Source organism: Erinaceus europaeus, chromosome X (genome assembly GCF_950295315.1).
Source record: "Erinaceus europaeus chromosome X, mEriEur2.1, whole genome shotgun sequence".
NCBI lineage: Eukaryota > Metazoa > Chordata > Mammalia > Eulipotyphla > Erinaceidae > Erinaceus > Erinaceus europaeus.
Window position 1 is genome coordinate 85,227,939 of NC_080185.1, and position 21,856 is coordinate 85,249,794.

Genomic DNA, 21,856 nt, shown 5'->3' on the forward strand with positions numbered 1-21,856 from the left:
TTAAGAGGCAGAACACATACCTAGGTACATGAATGCAAAACAACCAACACTAAGGCACATTATAGTAAAACTATCAAAATTCAATGACAAGGGAAAAATTTGCAGGCGGTGAAGCAGGTCTGCAGGTGTCTATCTTTCTCTCTTCCTCTCCGTCTTCCCCTCCTCTCTCAATTTTTCTCTGTCCTATCCAGCAGCAGTGACAATAATAATAATAACAATAGCAACGATAAACAACAAGGGCAACAAAAAAAGAAAGAAAATGGCCTCCAGGAGTGATGGATTTGTAATGCAAGCTTCGAGCCCCAGCAATAACCCTGGAGACATTAAAAATAATTTTAAAAACTGATAAAGGTAGATTGATGTATTTATTACTTTCAAATTTATTACAAAACCAGGATTTCTCTTTCATTTATTTTTATATTACAAAATTACATGTCGACGGGTTTGAATCCATACCATTCCCACCACCAGAGTTCTGAATCTTTACTCTTCACTGCAATCTACCACAGTTCCCCTTATGTTATAGATATGGGCCAACCATCTTCTCTACAACTATCTGTCTACATTTATACATAGTTGTCCCTTTCTGTTCTGATTCAATACTCTTTTCCCCTCTAAGCCACTCATGATAACTTAACTACCTCCATATATCCCTCTCCTTTTCCTCTTCTCTCTCTGGGTACTGATGGAGCTGGAGTTCAGAGCCCTCTTATCTTCATCCTATCACTTCTCCCCCGCTGTAAGTATGGATCAAGGTTGTTTGGGGGGAGCAGAAGGTAGAAGTTCTGACACCTGTAGCTGCTTCTTCACTGAGCATGGGCATTGACAGGTCGATCCATACCCCCAGCCTGTTTCTATCTCTCCCTAGTGGACAAGAGCTCTGGAGATGCTTGGGTCTAGTACACATTAGTGAGGTCATCTGCCCACAAAAGTCGGGATGGAGTCATGGCAGCATCTGTAGCTTGATCTTTGGAAGGTGACATGACTTAAGTTGAGACAAAATGGTTAGTAAATTGGAACCAAAAAGGAGGATTCGAGCAGATGAGATTAGGGATTTTAGGGTAGAAGAAAGCGAGGAAAACCATTTTAGGCATGTTCCTGGGGGCACACAACGGTGGTAGTTTTGTTTGAGTTTGGTAGCTAGCCTGAGGTTGGTTATGAATATTGTCTGAGAGAATGGTGTCAGAGTAGAGAAAAGGACTAGAAAGTTGGATTAGGGCAGGAAAGTAGCTCCTGTTCTTGAAAAAAAAATTCTGTGGCTAAAAGTAACTATATAGCACCAGAGCCTGTGTAACTTCTTAAGTGGTCACATCTGAGGAACATTGCAGGCTGCACTCATTTCAGAACCAGTCTTTTTTGAATGGCAGGGTAGGATACCTCCAACCTCCCTTTGGAGACTGGGTCTTCTATCTTTACTGTCATTGATTTAGGATGAGAACAAGGTTCTGAAAGGTCTCACAGGATACCATTCCTTATGGAAGTGACCAGTGGTAGTGGAGAGAGAATGGATCCTTTAGAGGTCTAGGCCCATCATATGTGTATGGAATCCAAGAATTCCCTGAGTAGGGCCCAAGATGATCAGGTGGTGTGATATGGACCAAATGAGCCATTATTAAGTGAGCTAGTCTCTTGCCGTTATCCAACTTTTGTAGTTTTCTCTTTATCTGATGATCTTAGATTTTCTCTGTTGTTTAGGCATTGAGTATCATTTGTTGAGCCCAACCAGAGTTAAATGTTTGGGATTTGTCTTCTTTGGGCCTTTCTGCTAGGCTGCCCAGCTAATTTGTTAAGTCCAATCAATTTATGATGCCTTGTTTAGTCTACTTCAACCATTATTGAGCACTTTGAGTTATATAATTGCCCCCTTGTTTATGGATATGTGTACACCTGTATCCAGTACCCTAAACCCTAGCCTAATCTGGTATTTGTTACTTAGTTAAATGACGTGCCATCTAACGTGGATGTAGGTAGTCCCATGGGTAAGGAAAGGTCTCACCAGATTTGAAGAGTTGCAAGGTTGACTTCTCAGGCTCGGTATCTCTGGTTATACTCCACAGTAGGATTTCAGTAGTAGCATAATGTGGGGTGGCAGCACCAGTAGCAGTTTGGTTGAAGGTGACAGAGGTGGTAAGGAATCATAGAGAAGGAATATCAAGAAGTAGGGACATAGTCCTAGATGTAACAGGACTAGGAGAAATGAGAGTCTTGAAGAGAATGCAAGGTGTGTCTTATAGTCATAGAGAGAGTTAAAATATCAATAATTATTATTATAACCAAGTTAGTTGGGAGGGTTATTTTCTATAATAATCCAATGGTTAGTATCTATATTCTTGACTTCACTGTTTTGAACCCTTTTAGTGGTATCTGAACCTCTTTTGTATTTTAGATACTACAAGGCCAAAAGGTCTTGATCTGTCTGGCCTAAATCTGTAGTTGATTTAGATGTTTACAGTGCTATATTATCAGATACATTTTCAGTGCTCCATGAACGATTTAATCCCATTATCAGAGTTTTATTATCTTGCAAATTTAATATATTAAATGTTTAAGCAAAAGCTAATATTTGTGCTTAGGGTTATAGTCTAGGCAGTTAGGGAACCTGAGATATTAAATCTGCCCCCCCCCCCCCGTCGTGACATGTGGTATTACTAGTGGTAGAACTAAATAGTGATAGGACTAAAATTTCACATTTTTCCTGCCACTGAAAGTCTGTGTCCTCCTCCCTCCCCCCTGGTAACAACTATAGTTTTCCAATTTAAATATGGGTTGTGTTTTGCATGGTTGTTTATTCTAGGTATGTTTGTTCAGTTCCCAAATCCCATATATGAGTGAAACCATCCTGTAGCTTTCCTTTACCTCTTTGCTTATTTCACTAAGCATAAATGTTCTTGAGTTCCATCCATTTTATCCCAAAGGATGTAAAATCATCTTTTTTATTGCTGAATAGTATTCCATTGAGTATATGTCCCATAGCTTTTTTAAAAATATTTATTTATTTATTCCCTTTTGTTGCCCTTGTCTTATTGTTGTAGTTATTATTGTTGTTGTCGTCGTTGTTGGATAGGACAGAGAGAAATGGAGAGAGGAGGGGAAGACAGAGAGGAGGAGAGAAAGATAGACACCTGCAGACCTGCTTCACCACCTGTGAAGTGACTCCCCTGCAGGTGGGGAGCCGGGGTTCGAACCGGGATCCTTATGCCGGTCCTTGTGCTTTGCGCCACCTGCGCTTAACCCGCTGTGCTACAGCCCGACTCCCGTCCCATAACTTTTTATTCAGTCATCTGAGAGGGACGTTTTGGTTGGTTCCAAATTTTTGCTATTGTGGATAATCCAGCCATGAACATGGGGGTACATATATCTCTTCAAATTAGTGATATTACCTCTTTTAGATAAATTTCTAGGAGTGGAATTGTTGGATCATAAGTTATTCCCATCTATATTTGCCTAAGGATACTGTTCTCCATAATGGTTGTACCATTTTGCATTCCAACCAACAGTGTATTAGATTTCCTTTCTCTCTACATCCTTTCCAACATGTATCCTCTCCTGTTTTGTTGAAGGCCATTCTTACAGTTGTGAGGTGGTATCTCAATGTGGTTTTAATTTGCATTTCTTGGGTGATGAGTGAATTAGAGCTTTTATACATATGTCTGTGGGCCATGCATATCTGTTATTTGGAGAACTGTCTATGCATGTCTTCTGTCCACTTTTTTATTGGGTTGTTCTTTTTTTGAGCTGTATGAGTTCTTTATAGATGTGTTATATTAAGTGCTTGCCTGAAGTATGATGTGAGAATATGTTCTCCAATTTTCTAGGTTTCCTGTTTATCTTTATGGAGTTTTCCTTTGATGTATGGAAGCTTTTTTTTTCCTTTTTATTTATTTATTTATTTTTTATTTAAGAAAGGATAAATTAACAAATCCATAGGGTAGGAGGGGTACAACTCCACACAATTCCCACCACCCAATCTCCATATCCCACCCCCTCCCCTGATAGCTTTCCCATTCTCTATCCCTCTGGGAGCACGGACCCAAGGTCATTGTAGGTTGCAGAAGGTAGAAGGCCTGGCTTCTGTAATCGCTGAACATGGGCGTTGACTGGTCAGTCAATACTCCCAGTCTGCCTCTCTCTTTCCCTAGTAGGGTGGGTCTCTGGGGACGCGGAGCTCCAGGACATATTGGTGGGGTCTTCAGTCTAGGGAAACCTGGCCAGCATCCTGATGGTATCTGGAACCTGGTGACTGAAAAGAGAGTTAACATACAAAGCCAAAAAATTGTTGAGCAATCATGGACCCAAAGCTTGGAATAGTGGAGAGGAAGTGTTAGGGGGGTACTCACTGCAAACTCTAGTGTACTTCTGCTTTCAGGTATATATTTTGCAGTAGTTTATGGATACGTGTGAACATATGCTCTCTCTCACAGAAACTGGTGTATATCCAGGTTTTGGGACTTTATTAGAAAGTGAACCACCTGGGATGGAATTAGAGAATACTATGAAAGGAAAGGTCTCACCCGAGTAATGAAGCTGAAGGGTTGTCATTCCACACGTGAAGTCTCTGGACACAGTCTGAGCTGAAGCATGTTGAGGTGGCAATCGTTGTGTTGATTAGGTTGCGATTGGCAGATGCAATATTATTTGATATGGATTGGGAGAGGCATACAGGAAAGTAGGCCCTATCCAAAGGTTCCAGGACTGGGGGAAGTAGAGGCCCTATAGTGGAGATGTGAGGTTCCTGCTGTCTTAGGGTTCAAAAAGACAATCGATAGTTAATGTTATCATCACAATATTTGGTAATTGGGTTAACTTTGAAAAGTCCTTTTGTTAGGGCTTGCTGTACAGTATCCAGTATCTTGTATATAGTTGTGCTATTGGTTGCTTCTGATCTACTTGGTCTAGGCTTTTGAGAGAGTCCGCATATCAAATACATAGCCTATATATTAAAAAGACTCAGTCTGTGTTTTAAAAACTTTGAGACATACAATTAATTTTCCCCCTCATATTAATTAACTAGTGATTTATATGACTACACTTTACTAGGAGTGTACATAAACACCATTCCCACCACCAAAAGACTGTGACCCATCCCTCCCACCCACTCCCACCCCCCACTGGCCCAGGAAGCTGCATGTCTACCCCTCACCACAGGATTTTTACTTTGGCGCCCTACTTACAATTTAGTCAGGTCCTGCTTTTAGTTTCCCTTTCAGATCTTCTTAGTAAACTTCTGTTGATGAGTGGGATCATCCCATACTCATCTTTATCTTTCTGACTTAGCTCACTTAACATAATTCCTTCTAGCTCCATCCACCATGGGTCATAGAAGGTGGGTTCATTGTTCTTGATAGCTGCATAGTATTCCATTGTGTATATATACCACAGGTTTCTCAGCCACTCATCTGTTGTTGGGCACCTGGGTTGCTTCCAGGTTTTAGCTATTATGAATTGTGCTGCTATGAACATAGGAGTACACACCTCTTTTTGGTTGGGTGTTATGGAGTCCTTGGGGTATAATCCCAGGAGAGGAATTACTGGATCATATGGAAGGTCCATGTCTAGCCTTGTGAGAGTTTTCCAGACTGCTCTCCACAGAGGCTGGACCAATTTGCATTCCCACCAGCAATGCAAAAGGGTTCCTCTGTCCCTGTAGCCTCTCCAGCATTGTTGCTGCTGTCCTTTTTGATGTATGCCATTCTTACAGGAGTGAGGTGGTATCTTAATGTTGTCTTAATTTGCATTTCTTTGACAATCAATGACCTAGAGCAGTTTTTCATATGTTGTTAGCCTTTTGGATCTCCTCTGAGGTGAATGTTTTGTTCATATCCTCTGCCCATTTTTGGATGGGGTCATTTGCTTTTTTGGTGCTAAGTTTGCTGAGCTCTTTATATATTTTGGTGATTAGTTTCTTGTCTGATGTATGGCATGTGAAGATCTTCTGTATGGAAGCTTTTTAATTTGATATAGTCTCACTTGTTCAGTCTTGCTTTTGTTTCCCTTTCCCATGGGATGAAGTCTCCAAATATGTCTTTAGTGTTAATATCATGAACTGTTTCACCAATATGTTCTTCTATGTATTTTATACTTTCAGGTCTGATATCCAGATCTTTGTTCCATTTTGACTTAATTTTGGTGTATGGTGTTAATTGGTGGTCTAGTTTCATTTTTCTACATGTTTCTGTCCAATTCTGCCAACACCATTTGTTAAAGAGACTTTCTTTTTCCCCAATGGGCATATTTGGCCCCTTTGTCATATATGAGATGTCTGTACATGTATGGATTGAGTTCAGGACTCTATCCTTTTCCATTGGTCCATATGACTATTTTTGTTCCAGTACCACACTGTTTTGAATACTATTGCTTTGTAATATAACCTGAAGTTGGGTATTGCGATGCCTCCATTTTTCTTCTTTTTCCTTAGGAGTGCTTTTGCTATTCATGGTTTTTTAAAGTTCCACACGAATTTTTGAATTATCTGTTCAATTTCCTTGAAATGTGTCAATGGAATTTTAATAGGAATTACATTGAATCTGTAGATTGCTTTTGGTAAAATTGCCATTTTAATGATATTTATTCTCCCAATCCATGGACAAGGGATGTTCTTCCATTTCTTTGTGTTATCCTATATTTCTTTTAACAGTGTCTTATAGTTTTCCTTGAAAAGGTTCTTTACATCCTTTCTTAAACTTATTCCTAGGTATTTGATCTTCTTGGGTTCAATTATAAATGGTATTGCTGTGGTCCAGGAGGTGGTGCAGTGGATAAAGCACTAGGTTCTCAAGCATGAGGTTCCAAGTTTAGTCCCCAGCAGCACACATACCAGAGTGATATCTGGTCTTTCTCTCTCTTCTCCTGTCTTTCTCATTAATAAATAAAAAAATCTTTTTAAAAAATTAAAAATATAAATGGTATTGCTTCCTTCAGTTTTGTTTCTTCTGACTCACCCTTTACATAAAGAAATGACACAGATTTATGGGTACTGATTTTGTAGCCTGCTACTTTACTGGATTTATTGATGATTTCCAGTAGTTTCTTGGCAAAGTTTCTGGGGTCTTCTAGGTATACCAGCATATCATCTGTTAATAATACGAGTTTAACTTCATCCTTTCCAATTTGGATTCCTTTGATATCTCTTCCTTGTTTGATTGCTATGGCAAGGACTTCTAGGACTATGTTGAATAAAAATGGTGAGAGCGGGTACCCTTGTCTGGTTCCTAATTTTAGGGAGAAAGCTTTCAATTTTTCCCCATTGACTATGATTTAGCCATGGGCTTATCATATATAGCCTTTATTATGTTAAGGAATTTTCCTTCCATTTCCAGTTTCTTGAGGACCTTTATCATAAATGGGTGATGCACCTTGTGTAATGTTTTTTTCTGCATCGATTAATAGAATTATGTGATTTTTACCTTTCCTTTTGCTGATATAGTGAATTATGTTTATTGACTTATGGATGTTGAACCATCCCTATTTCCCAGGGATGAATCCCACGTGATCTTGGTGGATTATTCTCTTAATATGTTGTTGCATTTGATTAGCCAAGATTTTGTTAAGGATCTTTGCATCGATATTCATCAGGGACATAGATCTATAGTTTTCCTTTTTGGTGGGGTCCTTTCCTGCTTTGGGGATCAGGGTGATGCTAGCCTCAGAGAATGTATTTGGGAGCATTCCCTCTTCTTCTGTTTGTGGAGGATGGGTGTTAATTCTTCTTTGAATGTTTTGTAAAATTCATTAAAATTGCCATCAGGACCTGGGATTTTGTTCCGTAGGCTTTTGATTACTGTTTCAATTTCTTTACTAGTGGTTGGCCTGTTAAGTTTATCTACTTCCTCTTGTGTCTATTTTATCAGAGAGTAGAGTAACTGTCCCTGCCATTATTATTATTATTATTATTATTATTATTATTAGCTTGGAACATCTTGCTCCAACCTGTTATATTCAGTTTCTGTTTGTCTTTTCTTTGGATGTGCGTGTTTCCTGAAGACATATAATGAATGGGTCCTATTCTTTAATACATTTAGCTACTCTGAGTCTTTTGACAGGTGAATTTAGGCCATTCATATTTAGGGTGATTATTGATATATGTGGATTACTTACATCCATTTTGATTTTTGTTTTGAGTTTGTTTTAAATTCTTGAATCTTTGTCCATTTATTTCTATCTGACCTTTTGTGTGGATGAGTTTCTGTGGTGAATTCCTCACTGATTTTTCTTGTGTTTTCTGTAAATCTCTGTTCCCTGTTTTGTTTTGTGGTCACCATGTGTGTAACAACTAGCATTATGTCTAGAAAAGTCTTTTTTAAGTTTATCTTGATTTAATCAAATTTAATATGTAATCTACAGCTGAAAAATCTACAGCCTCAGGTGGGTGCCCGCATACACAGTTGGGAAAAAAACGGGAGTTGATTGGAAGACACATCAAATCCAGTGCTCCAGGCAGGATGTGGCTTGGCACCAACCCATGCCATCTTGGACAGTAATGCAGTTATCAGACCCCTCCAGAAAAAAATTAATTGGAGCTCAAAACCTCTCAATCTTTGACTCATGGTTTTGTTTTTTTCTCAGTCTGAGTTTAAGACAGACACAAATATCAGATAGCCCACAAGATAGCCCAAAACAACCCTCCCCCACCCACCGCCACAGTTTATACAAACAGGAGAATCCCAGAGATCACAGCACCTGCTGGCCAACAATAACCAACACTATACATGCAGAAGCAGAGGTAAACAGCTAAATATCCGCAATAAATACAGGGAAGCAACAGATGAAATCCAAAAAATTCCAGATGCAGAGAGCTTATCAGATACAGACTATAGAAAACTTATTATGAGAACTCTACAAGAACTTAAGCAAGAATTGAAAAAGCATTTTACATTGGAATTAAGACACACAAAAGAGAAACTTAGAACAGAATTTGATAAGAAGCTACAAAGCTTGAAAGAAGAAATTCAAGTAGAGTTCACTAAGCAGTTAGGAAGCATGAAAGAAAATTTTCAAACAGAACTGCAAGGACTGAAAAACACCTTTGGTACAGTTCAAATTCAGGTAGAAAGCTTAGGAAATAGGGAGTCAGACAGTAGTGCAGCGGGTTAAGCGCACATGGCACAAAGCGCAAGGACCGATATAAGGTTCCTGGTTCGAGCACCTAGCTCCCCAGCTGCAAGGGAGTCACTTCACGGGTGGTGAAGCAGGTCTGTAGGTGTCTATCTTTCCCTCCCCCTCTGTGTCTTACCCTCCTCTCTCCATTTCTCTCTGTCCTATCCAACAATGACAACATCAATAACAACAATACCAATAACTACAGCAATAAAACAAGGGCAACAAAAAGGAATAAATAAATTAAAAAAAAGAAAGCTTAGGAAATAGATTCACCTATGCAGAAGAAAGAATTTCCAATCTAGAAGACATAATTCACCCACTCTTTCAGTTCAAAGATGAGGGAGAAGAAAGGTTTAGAAAGAATGAAGCTACTCTGTGAAATTGCAGGCTCCATAAAAAAGTATAATAAAAAAATAAATTAAAAAGGTAGAGTATACGAGTTATAGGGATACCTGAGGAAACAGACTGGATCAAAGCTCCAGAGTTAATTTTCAGAGAAATTTTAGATGAAAATTTCCCTCACCTAGGCAATCCTCAGAACATACTTATTTTGGAGGCACATTGATCACCCAGGTTCACAAATCCAAAACGACCAACACCAAGGCACATTACTGTAAAATTATCAAAACTAATGACAAGGAGAAAATTTTGCAGGCTGTTAGGGAAAGGAAAGAAGTTACATATAAAGGGAGAAAGATCAGACTCTCATCAGATTTTTTATCACAAACCCTAAAGGCAAGGAGAGAGTGGAATGACATATTCAAAGCACTAAAGGAGAGGGAATTTCAGCCACGAATTTTGTTTACTGCAAAATTTTTCTTCAATTATAAGGTAGAAATAAAGGTTTTCTCAAATATTCAAAAACTAAAGGAATTTACCGCAATCAACTCCACCTTACAAGAAATACTGAATGGAATCCTACAGAAAAGGAGGAAGCAAAAGAACAGACACTCTCAGTGAGGTGAACAGCAGTAGACTAAAAACAAGAACACAATAAAATAAGAAAGAACAATGAGCAAATGGGGAGGGAATTAAAAGACAAAGAAGCAGGAGCTGGGCGGTAGTGTAGCGGGTTAAGCGCATGTGGCACAAAGCTCAAGGACCAGCATAAGGATCCCAGTTCGAGCCCCTGGCTCCCCACCTGCAGGGGAGTTGCTTCACAAGTGATGAAGCAGGTCTGCAGATGTCTATGTTTCTCTTTCCCTCTCTGTCTTCCCCTCCTATCTCCATTTCTCTCTGTCCTATCCAACAATAATAATAACTACAACAGTAAAACAACAAGGGCAACAAAAGGGAATAAATAAATATTTTTAAAAAGACAAAGAAGCCCTATCAAATGTTTGTTAGTCAAGATCAACTTTAAAAAAGGCTTTTCTAGATACACAGTGGTAGGTATTACACAAATAGTAACCACAAAACAAAACAGGTAACAGAGGTATCTCTCTTTCTCTACCTCCCATTTCCTCTCAATTTCTGGTTGTCTTCGTCCAATAAATAAAGATAATGAAAATGTTTAAATAAATAGAATGTACCATACCCTTAAATAAACCTACACACATATGGTCAGTTAATTTTATTTACCCACTTCACTTGAGATCATGAGCAAATTCTATGGACTTATCTCCTTAACAGGTCTTGTCTTTGTCCCCTGGCCCTCTGCAACCCCTTAGTCTTTTTTTTAATATTTATTTTTATTTATTTATTCCCTTTTGTTGCCCTTGTTGTTTTATTGTTGTAGTTATTATTGTTGTTATCATTGTTGGATAGGACAGAGAGAAATGGAGAGAGGAGGGGAAGACAGAGAGGAGGAGAGAAAGATAGACACCTGCAGACCTGCTTCACCACCTGTGAAGCAACTCCCCTGCAGGTGGGGACCCGGGGTTCGAACCTGGATCCTTATGCCGGTCCTTGTGCTTTGCGCTCCAACCCCTTAGTCTTTGAAGCAGAGGGTAGTGTCTTGTTGACAATTCTTAAATGTCATCTCTGTATAGTACGTTCTGACATAATACAGTTGATAGGCTCTTGGAAAGTGTGTCTTTATGGAAATTAATGTATAATGAAAGCAGTCCTCTCATGTCATCTTGTTTGTTTTCTTTTATAATGCTTTTTATTAATTTTTTATATTTTTTATTTATCCTTTTATTGCCCTTGTTGTTTTATTGTTTTAGTTATTGTTGTTGTTGTTATTGTTGTAGTTGTTGTTGGATAGGACAGAGAGAAATGGAGAGAGGAGGGGAAGACAGAGAGGGGAAGAGAAAGACAGACACCTGCAGACCTGCTTCACCGCCTGTGAAGCGAGCCTCCTGCAGGTGGGGAGCCGGGGGCTCGAACCGGGATCCTTAGAGTGGCCTTGCGCTTTGCGCCACCTGCGCTTAACCTGCTGCGCTACCGCCCAACTCCCATCTCTCATGTCATCTTGTTCATCATCAGTCATGATTCCTTCTCAACAAATCCATAACAAAAATGTAAATAAAATGATAATTTAGAGAACCTACTATGTTTTCAGAATGGAGGTCTAAACTCCTTAACATGGTTTTCAAGACCATTTATGACCTAACCTACTGTGTATTATCACTTCCTGGACACTGAAAATATGCAAAATTTTAGCAAATTGCAGCCTACACCTACCTCTATGTCTTCATACATACTGTACCCTCAACCTGGAAATTCTTTCCCAGTCTTTTCTTGCACTGATTTCTACATGCCCTTTGAATCTGCTACTGGTAACTTTTTTTCCCCCAGGATGTTCTTGTTCTTCCAGTTGTGATCCTCTTTTGTACTTTTGTGCATTCTTCTATCTTGAATATGTTGTCCGGTCATTGTTGATGTTCTACCTTTATTTTCTAGGTACATGGTTCAGTGGCCAGGTGGCCGAATCCTACATCGCCATGAGCTAGATACTTTCCTTGCCCAGGCAGTGTCTACCCAGCTTTATGAACCAGATCAGCTTCAAGAACTAAAGGTGATTTGATTTACCTTCATTTGAATGATTTCTTTAACAAACTTGGAGCTTTACTCTAGTCCTTTTGTTCTGAGCTAGGAATAATAAATTCTGCAGATAAATGTTTGATTCGTTTTACCTAAATATTTACATTAGTAAAACTAAAGGTATTTAAAATACTACTCCCGGGAGTTGGGCAGTAGCTCAGTGGGTTAAGCACATGTGGCACAAAGCGCAAGGACCAGCATAAGAATCCCAGTTCAAGGCCCCAGCTCCCCACCTGTGGGGGAGTCGCTTCATAAGCTGTGAAGCAGGTCTACAGGTGTCTATCTTTCTCTCCCCCTCTCTGTCTTCCCCTCCTCTCTCCATTTTTCTCTGTCCTATCTAACAATGACGACAATAATAATTACAACAACAATAAAAACAACAAGGGCAACAAAAGGGAAAATAAATAAATAAATAAATTTTAAAAAATTTTTAAATGTTTAAAAAATACTACTCCCATATTGATGGGTAAAAATGGATAGAAAATATGGATATTATGCAAGGCAAAGAATCTATGGCTCATAGACCAAAGTAATGTTTCTAACTCTTGCTAGATATTCTGCAGTATATATTTATCCTGGTATCCCTTTTTTATCTCTAAGTAAATATCTCTTTTTTTTAATCTTTTCAAAATTTTATTGTTCTTCATCACAAAATAAAACTCCTTTTTATATATATTTTATTTATTTTATTTTTGAGAGAGATGCAGAGAGGGAGGGGATGAGAGAAAGAGGGAGAAAGAGAGAGAGAAAGAAACACCAGAGCACTGCTCAGCTCTGGCTTATGGTGGTGCAGGGGATTGAACCTGGAACTTTTGGAACTTCAGGCATGAGAGTCTGTTTGCATAACCATTATGCTATCTTCCCTGCCCCAAAATAAAACTCCTAATTACTTCAAAGAAGATTTATTTAGTAGAATTGTAGCACCAAAATAGATTGCAATGTGTTGTCAGCAATTTATTTCTCTTAATTAAACAGGAAAAATTAGGTATATATCTCTTAATATTATTTATTGGGTGTGTAAGGGAATTCTAAAAAAAAAAATTAGGGGCCAGGCAGTAGTGCATCTGGTTAAGAACACACATTACAGTGTGCAAGGATCCAGATTCAAGCCCCTAGTCCCCAACTGCAGGGGGAAAGATTTACCAATGGTGAAGCAGGGCTACAGATGTCTCTCTGTCTCTTTCCCTCTCTCTGTCTCCCCTCCCCTCTCAACTTCTCTCTGTCCCCATCAAATAATAAATAAAAATAGTTTAAAAACATGAGGAAGAACATAAGTCCCTTATAGTTTAAGGAAGTTTAGCATAGTTAGAGGGCAGGTTTTAAAGTCAGACTGCCTTAACTTTGAATCCTGGCTTCAATACCTCCTAATTGTGTGGCCTTGAGCAGGCTTCTTAACATCTCTACCCCCAGTTTCCTTACTTGTTAGGGTTATGAGGATACTATATAAAATAATTTATTCAAAATACTTAGAATGGTGTCTCGCTCCTTTTATGTAACATAATATTCATTTCATAATATTATCCTAACTTCAATATTCATATCCCTTTGAGGCACTAGAATAAATGGGTGTAGAAGGTCAAGTCCAGCCAGATTTTGTTAAACAAAATTTTAACTTAATATTAAAACACAAGATATCCCGTAGGCCCCAGATTAAGTCCCTGGAACCGCCATATTCTATAGCTGAGCAGTTCTCTGATACCCCACCCCATCAGAAATAAAATAAAAATAGTTTAAAGTTTTTTTTAAAAAAGATTTGCCTCCTGTGGCATCAGGTCTTTTTTTTTTTTGGCAACAAGTCTTATAAACATTCCCTCAAAAGAAAAATAAATGTACTTGCAATGACAAAAAATAACTTGCAAAATTTTAATTTAAGTGAAGTCAACTAAATAAAAAACAATGATCTAAAACAAATAATGTGTAGTTCCTTTTTAGAATAAATATTGTACTGTTCAGTCTTAGAGAAGCTAGTTACTCCTAAACATACCTGGGAAGAGACATATAAATTCTTCCCCTTTCCTATTAAAAGCCATCAACTCCCCTACTTGAGATGAGTAGCATCAACAATGTATTCTTACATAGTTGAGATATTTGTGATAATATTATATATATATATATTACTTAATATAACACATTTTGTCTTGAGAATTTTAGTGAACACTATTTCATCATATAACTATGCCATTTATTTTATTTATTTAATTGTGATGTTTTATTATTTGTTTATATCTGAATAAAAACAGACAGAACTTGTGAAACTCCCCACTCTGCAGGTGGGGGCTTGAACCCAGGTGTTTATGCATTGTAACATATGTGCTCTATTGGATGGACTACCACGTAGCCCCTATCATTTAAATATTATATTAGTCACATAGTTTTCAGTTTTTCTGTGTCATATGTAAAAATTTTATTTTATTGGGGGATATTAATAGTTTACAGTAAATTGAGTTGATGGTACATGTGTAAAATTTCTCAGTTTTCTGCAAAACACTCACCCCCAGCCTAGATCTTCTTCCACCATCAGGCAACAGGACCTGAAAGCCCCCCTACCCACCCCCCCTGCCCCAGAGTTCCTTTACTTACCAAATCCAGTCCAAGTGATACTTTGTGTTTCCCATTTCTCTTCCATACACTAAATCAGAAGAAGAAATCCAGAAATCAGTCCCATTCACTATAGCAGCAAAAACAATAAAATATCTAGGAATAAACCTAACTAAAGAAGTGAAAGACTTGTATACTAAAAAATATGAGTCATTCTTCAAGGAAATAGAAAAAGATACAAAGAAGTGGAAAGATATCCCATGTTCATGGATTGGAAGAATTAACATCAGCAAAATGAGTATTCTGCTCAGGGCCATCTACAGATTTAATGCAATCCCCATTAAGATCCCAATGAATTTTTTTAAGAGAATAGAACAAAAGCTATACAAAAGTTTCTCTGGAACCAGAAAATACCTAGAATTGCCAAAGCAATCTGGAGAAAAAAGAACTGCAATGTTATAAGTTTAATTCACATCTCTACTTCCTTAGAATGGATTCCTAAAAGCAGAATTTCCAAGTCAGCAAAGGTGAACATTTTTAAGTTCCTTGATAAATATTGCTTACTTGTAATATACATTCCACATTAACTTTATATGACTGTACTTATGTATTTCACTACATCTTCATCTGCAATGCCAGCTCTTTTGGTCTTTAGTTCTTAAAGTTTTAAATCTGGCTTTTTTTGTGTACCGAGCATCTCTCAAATAACCATAGGGAAAGACATGGATAGAAGTTGCTTGAGGGAGCTGGGTGGTGGCACAGCGGGTTAAGCGCACATGGCACGAAGTGCAAGGACCAGCATAAGGATCCGGGTTCAAGCCCCTGGCTCCCCCTGTGTCTTCCCCTCCTCTCTCAATTTCTCTCTGTCCTATCCAGCAACAATGACAGAAATAACAACAACAACAATAACAACAACAACAATAAACAACAAGGGCAACAAAGGGGGGAAAATTAAAAATTTTTAAAAAGTTGCTTGAGTACTCAAAAGATCTATGTTGAAAGACATTGTGTTTAAATTTTAATAGAACAACAACCAACACAGCAAGAATATAACCTATAGCAACACTTTCTTAATAGTGATTTTTCCTCTGTGGTGGTTTCAGATTGAAAAACTGGATGCCCGAGGGATACAACTTGCCGCCCTATTCATGAGTGGGGTGGACACAGCTCTGTTTGCTAATGATGCCTGTGGTCAACCAGTCCCTTGGGAGCACTGCTGCCCCTGGATTTACTTCGATGGCAAACTGTTCCAGAGCAAGCTAATTAAAGCAGGCCGAGAGCATGTATCCCTGGTTGAACTGTGTGATGGGCAGGTAACTAACTAACTGCATGTTGGCAAGCTGCTACAGGTCATGAGGATGAATGGACAACGAATCAAACATATTGAGAAGGAAGGCCACTGAATTAGTAGGATGTGTTTGACCTTAACCTAATTTGTTCAGTAATCATCCCAGAGTCCGATGTGAACATATATAAATGCATATACTGAAAAATTATTTCAGGAACTACAAGTTTTAGATTCTTACTCTGTGTATTTCTTCCCTGTAGAATACTCACTTAAGCGAACACATTACTGTTTGCAAGGACGCGTGTGTCTCTCTGACTCCTTTCCTATCTCTCTCTCCCCTCCCCTCTCAATTTACCTCTGTTTCTATCCAATAATAAATAATTAAAAAGATTAAAAAAGGACACTCAGATATGCTATATATCTTTTCTCTAATCTTACAGTTCTATTTCACTCATTCGCAAAAACTCTTAAGTCACTTTTAAAAGTAAGGCTATACTTTTGTAAAGGAAATATATTGGGAAATAGGAGAGGATAGTAAGATAGATGGCAGGATAAAGATAGGGAATTTGTTTGCAGTAAAACATTGGGAAATATAATGGAAGGAAAGAAGGAGGACCCCCCCCCACACACATACTCCTTTATCTGTTTTAGAGGGAATGAGTTGAAGCACTAGAGCGGGTGTCAGCAAACTACCCCCACATTCCAAAAATTGGAACTTCTGTTCAAATTAAAGTTTTATAACAGTAGAGTCACATTTTATTCATTCATTCATCTATATATTGTCTAGCATTGCTTTCACACTATAATGACAGTCAAATTGTGGCAGAAATAATATGGATTACAGAACCTAAACTATTTACTATCTGGCCCTTTTCAAAACAAATTTGCTGATGACCTCTAGGGCCTCTGAATTAGAGACATAGACTTAGCCTGTACAGAAGTTTGGTTGTGTGTGTGTGTGTAATAGCTTTGGTGCCAGACTTTCTGTGTGTATTGCCTTGATCCATCTACTTGTAAGCCCCAATTCCTTCAATGGAAATAGACTTATAAGACTATGGCTAGGATGCCAAATACTGTACCTGAAGCAAAGGAAAAGTTGAAAAATGACCGCTGCTATTATCCTTCTGTTCCTCATTTGAAGGCTGACTTGGCAACCAAAGTGGAAAAGATGAGACAAAGTATTCTTGAAGGAGTCAACATGAACCATCCACTACCTTCTGCTCTACTTCCATCACCTACTTTTGTGCCTCCCATGATGCCCTCTCTCTACCCTGTTTCACTTTATTCTCAAGCCATGGGCTATATGCCACCTCCTCCTCAAGGAAGGAGCCGGGGATTTGCAGGTCAGTACCTAAGAATGAGTTACTATCATCCTCAATCTATTCCATAATAACCCATTTAGAAATGACTTACAGTTGTATAATCAGCAGTTTCACATATAACTTATCTCATTTGCATTCTGTGCTGTAATATGGTAGTTTACAGAACAGTTTTTTTAAATGGATGGGTGTAACCTGGGGAAGAAAGTCTACTGAATCTCCATACTCCATAGAGGTGTTGGTTGGCCCATAAGGATTTGAATTTCACTAGCCAAACTAGTGAAGAAATTGATGTGAAAACCAGGAGCCACTTTATTACTTTTGAGAATAATAGTCTTTTAATAGGATCTTCATGGTTTCTGGTTAGTTCATCTATTTCCCCACAGGTAGATATGCACAAAAGCCTGCAGGAAGAGGAATGAGAATTAGAAATAAATGACAGTCTGTAGACATCAATAGCTGAATTTATCCTCCGCTACCATGGAAACAAGTCTGGTAGTTTTCCAGAAGCATAAAGAGAAATAACTCACCCCCCACAAATTTACTGAGGCAAAAATATATATGTATATGTATGTATGAATATAGTGCCTGTGCCATGACTTAATCATTAGGTAGTTCAGATACTGATTCAGATTATCCACCTGGTAAAGCAGGACATTTTAAATACTGAGAGTCTGTGATTAGTTAGTTAGGGTTTTTTTGTTTGTTTGTTTTGCTATGGCAGAAAGTGCTATTATCCATCAATTTAAAATAATAAAGCGAGAAATTGATGTTTGTCTTTTAGGGTCACTGATTTCAGTGTGGATGTTTATCTCAAGGCTGTGCTTGCATGTTCATTGTGAACATTTGCTTTGGTAATTTCCTTCACAGTGTGATAATCATTAAATTTTACAAACCAGAGAACAAATTTCATCCCTTGAAATTTACTTTACAAATAATCATAATTAAGGTCAAGTTCTTGGGAGATCTTCACCATTTTTCCAACTCCCGTGATAGTCTCTACTTAACTCGTAAGTAGTGACCCTACAGAGCAGTAAGAGTTGCTTATGGCCTATCTATACCATAGTCTTGTATCTTGAAAGCACAATGTTAGAATTAATTTCAAGTTTCCTTTGAGTGGCCTACCTCCCAGAAGGCCACAAAAAGATTTCTGAATAAAAGTTTTCTTGCTTCTTTTTTAAAAAAAAAATAATAATGTGTTTTTTTGTTTTGTTTTGTTTTGTTTTGTTTTGTTTTGTTTTGTTTGCTAGATACAGAGAGAGATAGCTGCAGCACTGCTTCACCATTTGTGAAGCTTCCTTCTCTGCAAGTGGGGACCAAGGGCTTGGGTCCTTGAGCATTGCAACATGTATTCTCTACTAAGTGTGTAACTTCCTGGTACAATTTCTTGCCCTCTTAGAAGGAGCTAGTACCCTAATTCTTAGATTCCCACTTTTACATAAACAAGTGACCCTTTACCAACAACCTGCTTACTGGTTAAAGGGTAATTTACACTAGGACTTTTCTATAACACAAAATTGGATTATGTGCCGCTTTACCATGTGAAGTTCCAGGTTCAAGCTTGGTCTTTATTGCATTGAAGGGAGCTATGATGCTATAGTCTGTCTAATTATCTATCTAAAAATAAAAATAAATAAAAAATAAAATTAGAGTGTGGTCTGGGAGGTGAAGCAGTGGGCTCTCAAGCATTAGGTCCCGACTTCAATCCCCAGCAGCATATGTATCAGATTGATGTCTGGTTCTTTCTCTCTCTCCTCCTATCTTTCTCATAAATAAATAAATTGTTTTTTAAAGTAATAAAATAAAATTAGAGATGTACTAGAACTCTATTCTATGAAGGCTTATTTTTGTTTCAAAATTGAAAGTTCTACTAAACTTGTGAACTCACATACTAAGTTGTACTGGCCTTGAATTATTTCTAGTTTTCAATGATTGCTTTTTGTTAGTTTAATTTCATTATTTTCAGTTTAGTTTAGTTATTTGTCTCATCCTCCAGTGTATGGAGATACATATTTGAATCCAAGTGATTCAGCCTATAATTTTTCAATAGCTAGATTTTAAAGGCATTCACTCAACAAATATTGAATGTTTACTATATGCCAGGCTCTGTAGCTGAAAAAAAATTACCCACACTTCACTTACTAAAGTGGATGCGTAAACCCTACTCCATTGCTTTCACCATGATGCTTTCTTGTAGTCTTTTTGGTTTTAGTCTTGTTTAGCCTTTGTAGTCTTTTTATTATACACAACAAATAGAAATAAGCAGAGAAGATAGGCTATAGGACCCTTTGTACCATCTCTTATCTTACCTGCCACTTGCCATTCACTACTGCTATTCTTCTCTTTTCAGGTTTTCATCCAATCCCTTCCCAAGGAGGAAAACTGGAGATTGCTGGGATGGTTGTGGGTCAGTGGGCTGGCAGCAGATCCTCCAGGGGCCAAGGCTCCTTTGGCATGCAGGTGGTTTCTGTTGGTGGACCAGGAAGAGGGTATGCATTTGAATAGTTTAGTATGGGTCAACGCCCTTGGAGGGGGGGAGAAGATCCCACCTATTGAATCCTTCTATTAAGTAAAAGGTATAAACTAGCTTTCAACATTTACAGTTGGTTTTAGTTGAACAAACATACTAAATGTCCTGCTTCAATATAAAAATTTTCTACCTTAAAGGAGGAGGACAGGGGTCAGGCAGTAGCGCAGTGGGTTAAGCGTATGTGGCACAAAGTGCAAGAACTGTTGTAAGGATCCAGTTCAAGCCCCCGGCTCCCCACCTGCAGGGGAGTCGCTTCACAGGTGGTGAAGCAGGTCTGCAGGTGTCTTATCTTTCTCTCCCCCTCTGTCTTCCCCTCCTCTCTCCATTTCTCTCTGTCCTATCCAACAATGACGACATCAATAACAATGATAATAATAACCACAACAATGGTAAAACAACCAGGGTAACAAAAGGGAAAAAATGGCCGCCAGGAGCAGTGCATTTGTGATGCAGGCACCGAGCCACAGCAATAACCCTGGAGGCAACGGCAATAACCCTAGAGGCAAAAAAAAAAAAAAAAAAAAAAAAGGAGGAGGAGGACACAGGCCAGAATAATTCACTCTGTCATAGAAATGACAGAAGAATGGCTTATAGTGGTAATACAGAGGGGTATCTAACTGAGAGCCAAATTTTGTAAAGGAGATGAGTAGTTAACTAAGTAAAATATAAGGGTGTTTTATACGTTTCTCATGGTCACTTCCCCCCCCCCCCCCAACTTTCTAAAGGCATGGAAAAGAACAGACTGGGAGAGGATCCAAAGGACATAAAAAAGGAAACAAACAAGTAAGCACCTTTTTGAGATTCTCTGACTGCTGTTTGATATTTCTTGTCTTTACAGCTAAGTTGCTAGATATACAATCTGACACAAAAACTTGAGATATCTAGGGGAGCTTCCACAGCTTCTGTCATTTGATTTCATTATGTTGGTCTCTAGAAGCCTATTGACAAATAGCTTGTCTAGACTGTTTCATAGGGCTGCAAAGATTATCCTTTTCCCTGAGACCGCAAGACAAAAACCCAACTACTGTGTCCTCCTGAATACCTATTCTTAACATGCAGCCACAAGAAAAGCAGAGTGAAATTAACAGTGCTGACCAGAATCTATGAGGAGCCACCATAGAGGCTTAAAAAAGTAGACCTTTCTATCACAAGAGATGGCATAGTTGCTAAAGCATTGAACTTGAAAACAGGAGGTCCTATGTTCAATCCCGGTACTACATGTGCCAGAGTGATGCTGTGGTTCTCTCTCTCTCTCTTTTTTTCCCCTCTTTATCTTTCTTATAAATATTTATAAAACAGAAAAAAATAAGATGTATTTGTCTATTTAGTCTGTGAGAAACTGAGAAACCAGAACCACTACCCTGTCATATGGAATGTGAGAGAAAGAACTCAGGCAGTGTGCACTGAATCAACTGGATATTGTTCTGTTTATTTGTAATCACTCATTATGGTCTTAAACTTTTTTTCTAACTTATGCCTATCACAGTTCCCATCAGACACTAGATACATTAACCCCCCCATATAGTGACCCAAATTTTTTTAAACATTTTTTAAATTTATTTCCCCTTTTGTTGCTCTTTTTTTTTATTGTTGTTGTAGTTGTTTAATTGTTGTTGTTATTCATGTCATTGTTGTTGGATAGGACAGAGAGAAATGGAGAGAGGAGGGGAAGACAAAGAGGGGGAGAGAAAGACACCTACAGACCTGCTTCACCACCTGTGAATCGACTCCCCTGCAGGTGGGGAGCCGGGGGCTCAAACTAGGATCCTTAGGCCAGTCCTTGCACTTCATGCCATGTGCACTTAACCCACTGCACTACCGCCCAACTCCCATGACCCAAATTTTTATACTGGACTCAGACTGTTGAACTCTTTACTGGATAGCAGCTACCATTTCTTGAATACCAGTTTTCTTTTTCTCTTTTTTCATCATTTTTGTTGTGGGGGTTAATGTGCAATCATTAAGGCATGAGTACATTTTTCATCTCCCTTTGAAAGTTCTCTGTAGAATATTCTCACCCACAACCTAGAACTCTTTACATAATTATACACTAGGACCCCAGGGTTCTCTTCAGCCCTACCTCCTCCTGTTTCCCCA

General features: G+C 38.4%; 1 protein-coding gene across 3 annotated transcripts in view; it reads left to right on the plus strand.

The window, feature by feature from the left end:
* The window catches only part of FAM120C (family with sequence similarity 120 member C), a 423,297-nt gene that overhangs the window by 117,445 nt on the left and 283,996 nt on the right, over window positions 1-21,856 (plus strand). The window contains exons 11-15 of one of the 3 annotated variants that reach the window (XM_060183514.1): window positions 11,944-12,058; window positions 15,726-15,935; window positions 17,052-17,253; window positions 19,580-19,718; window positions 20,485-20,542. The exons of 1 other annotated variant lie outside the window; for it this stretch is intronic. In XM_060183514.1, coding sequence (XP_060039497.1) covers window positions 11,944-12,058; window positions 15,726-15,935; window positions 17,052-17,253; window positions 19,580-19,718; window positions 20,485-20,542 — 724 coding nt within the window. The remainder of the gene's footprint in view (window positions 1-11,943; window positions 12,059-15,725; window positions 15,936-17,051; window positions 17,254-19,579; window positions 19,719-20,484; window positions 20,543-21,856) is intronic. One more of the 3 variants, XM_060183516.1, reaches the window with a different exon arrangement.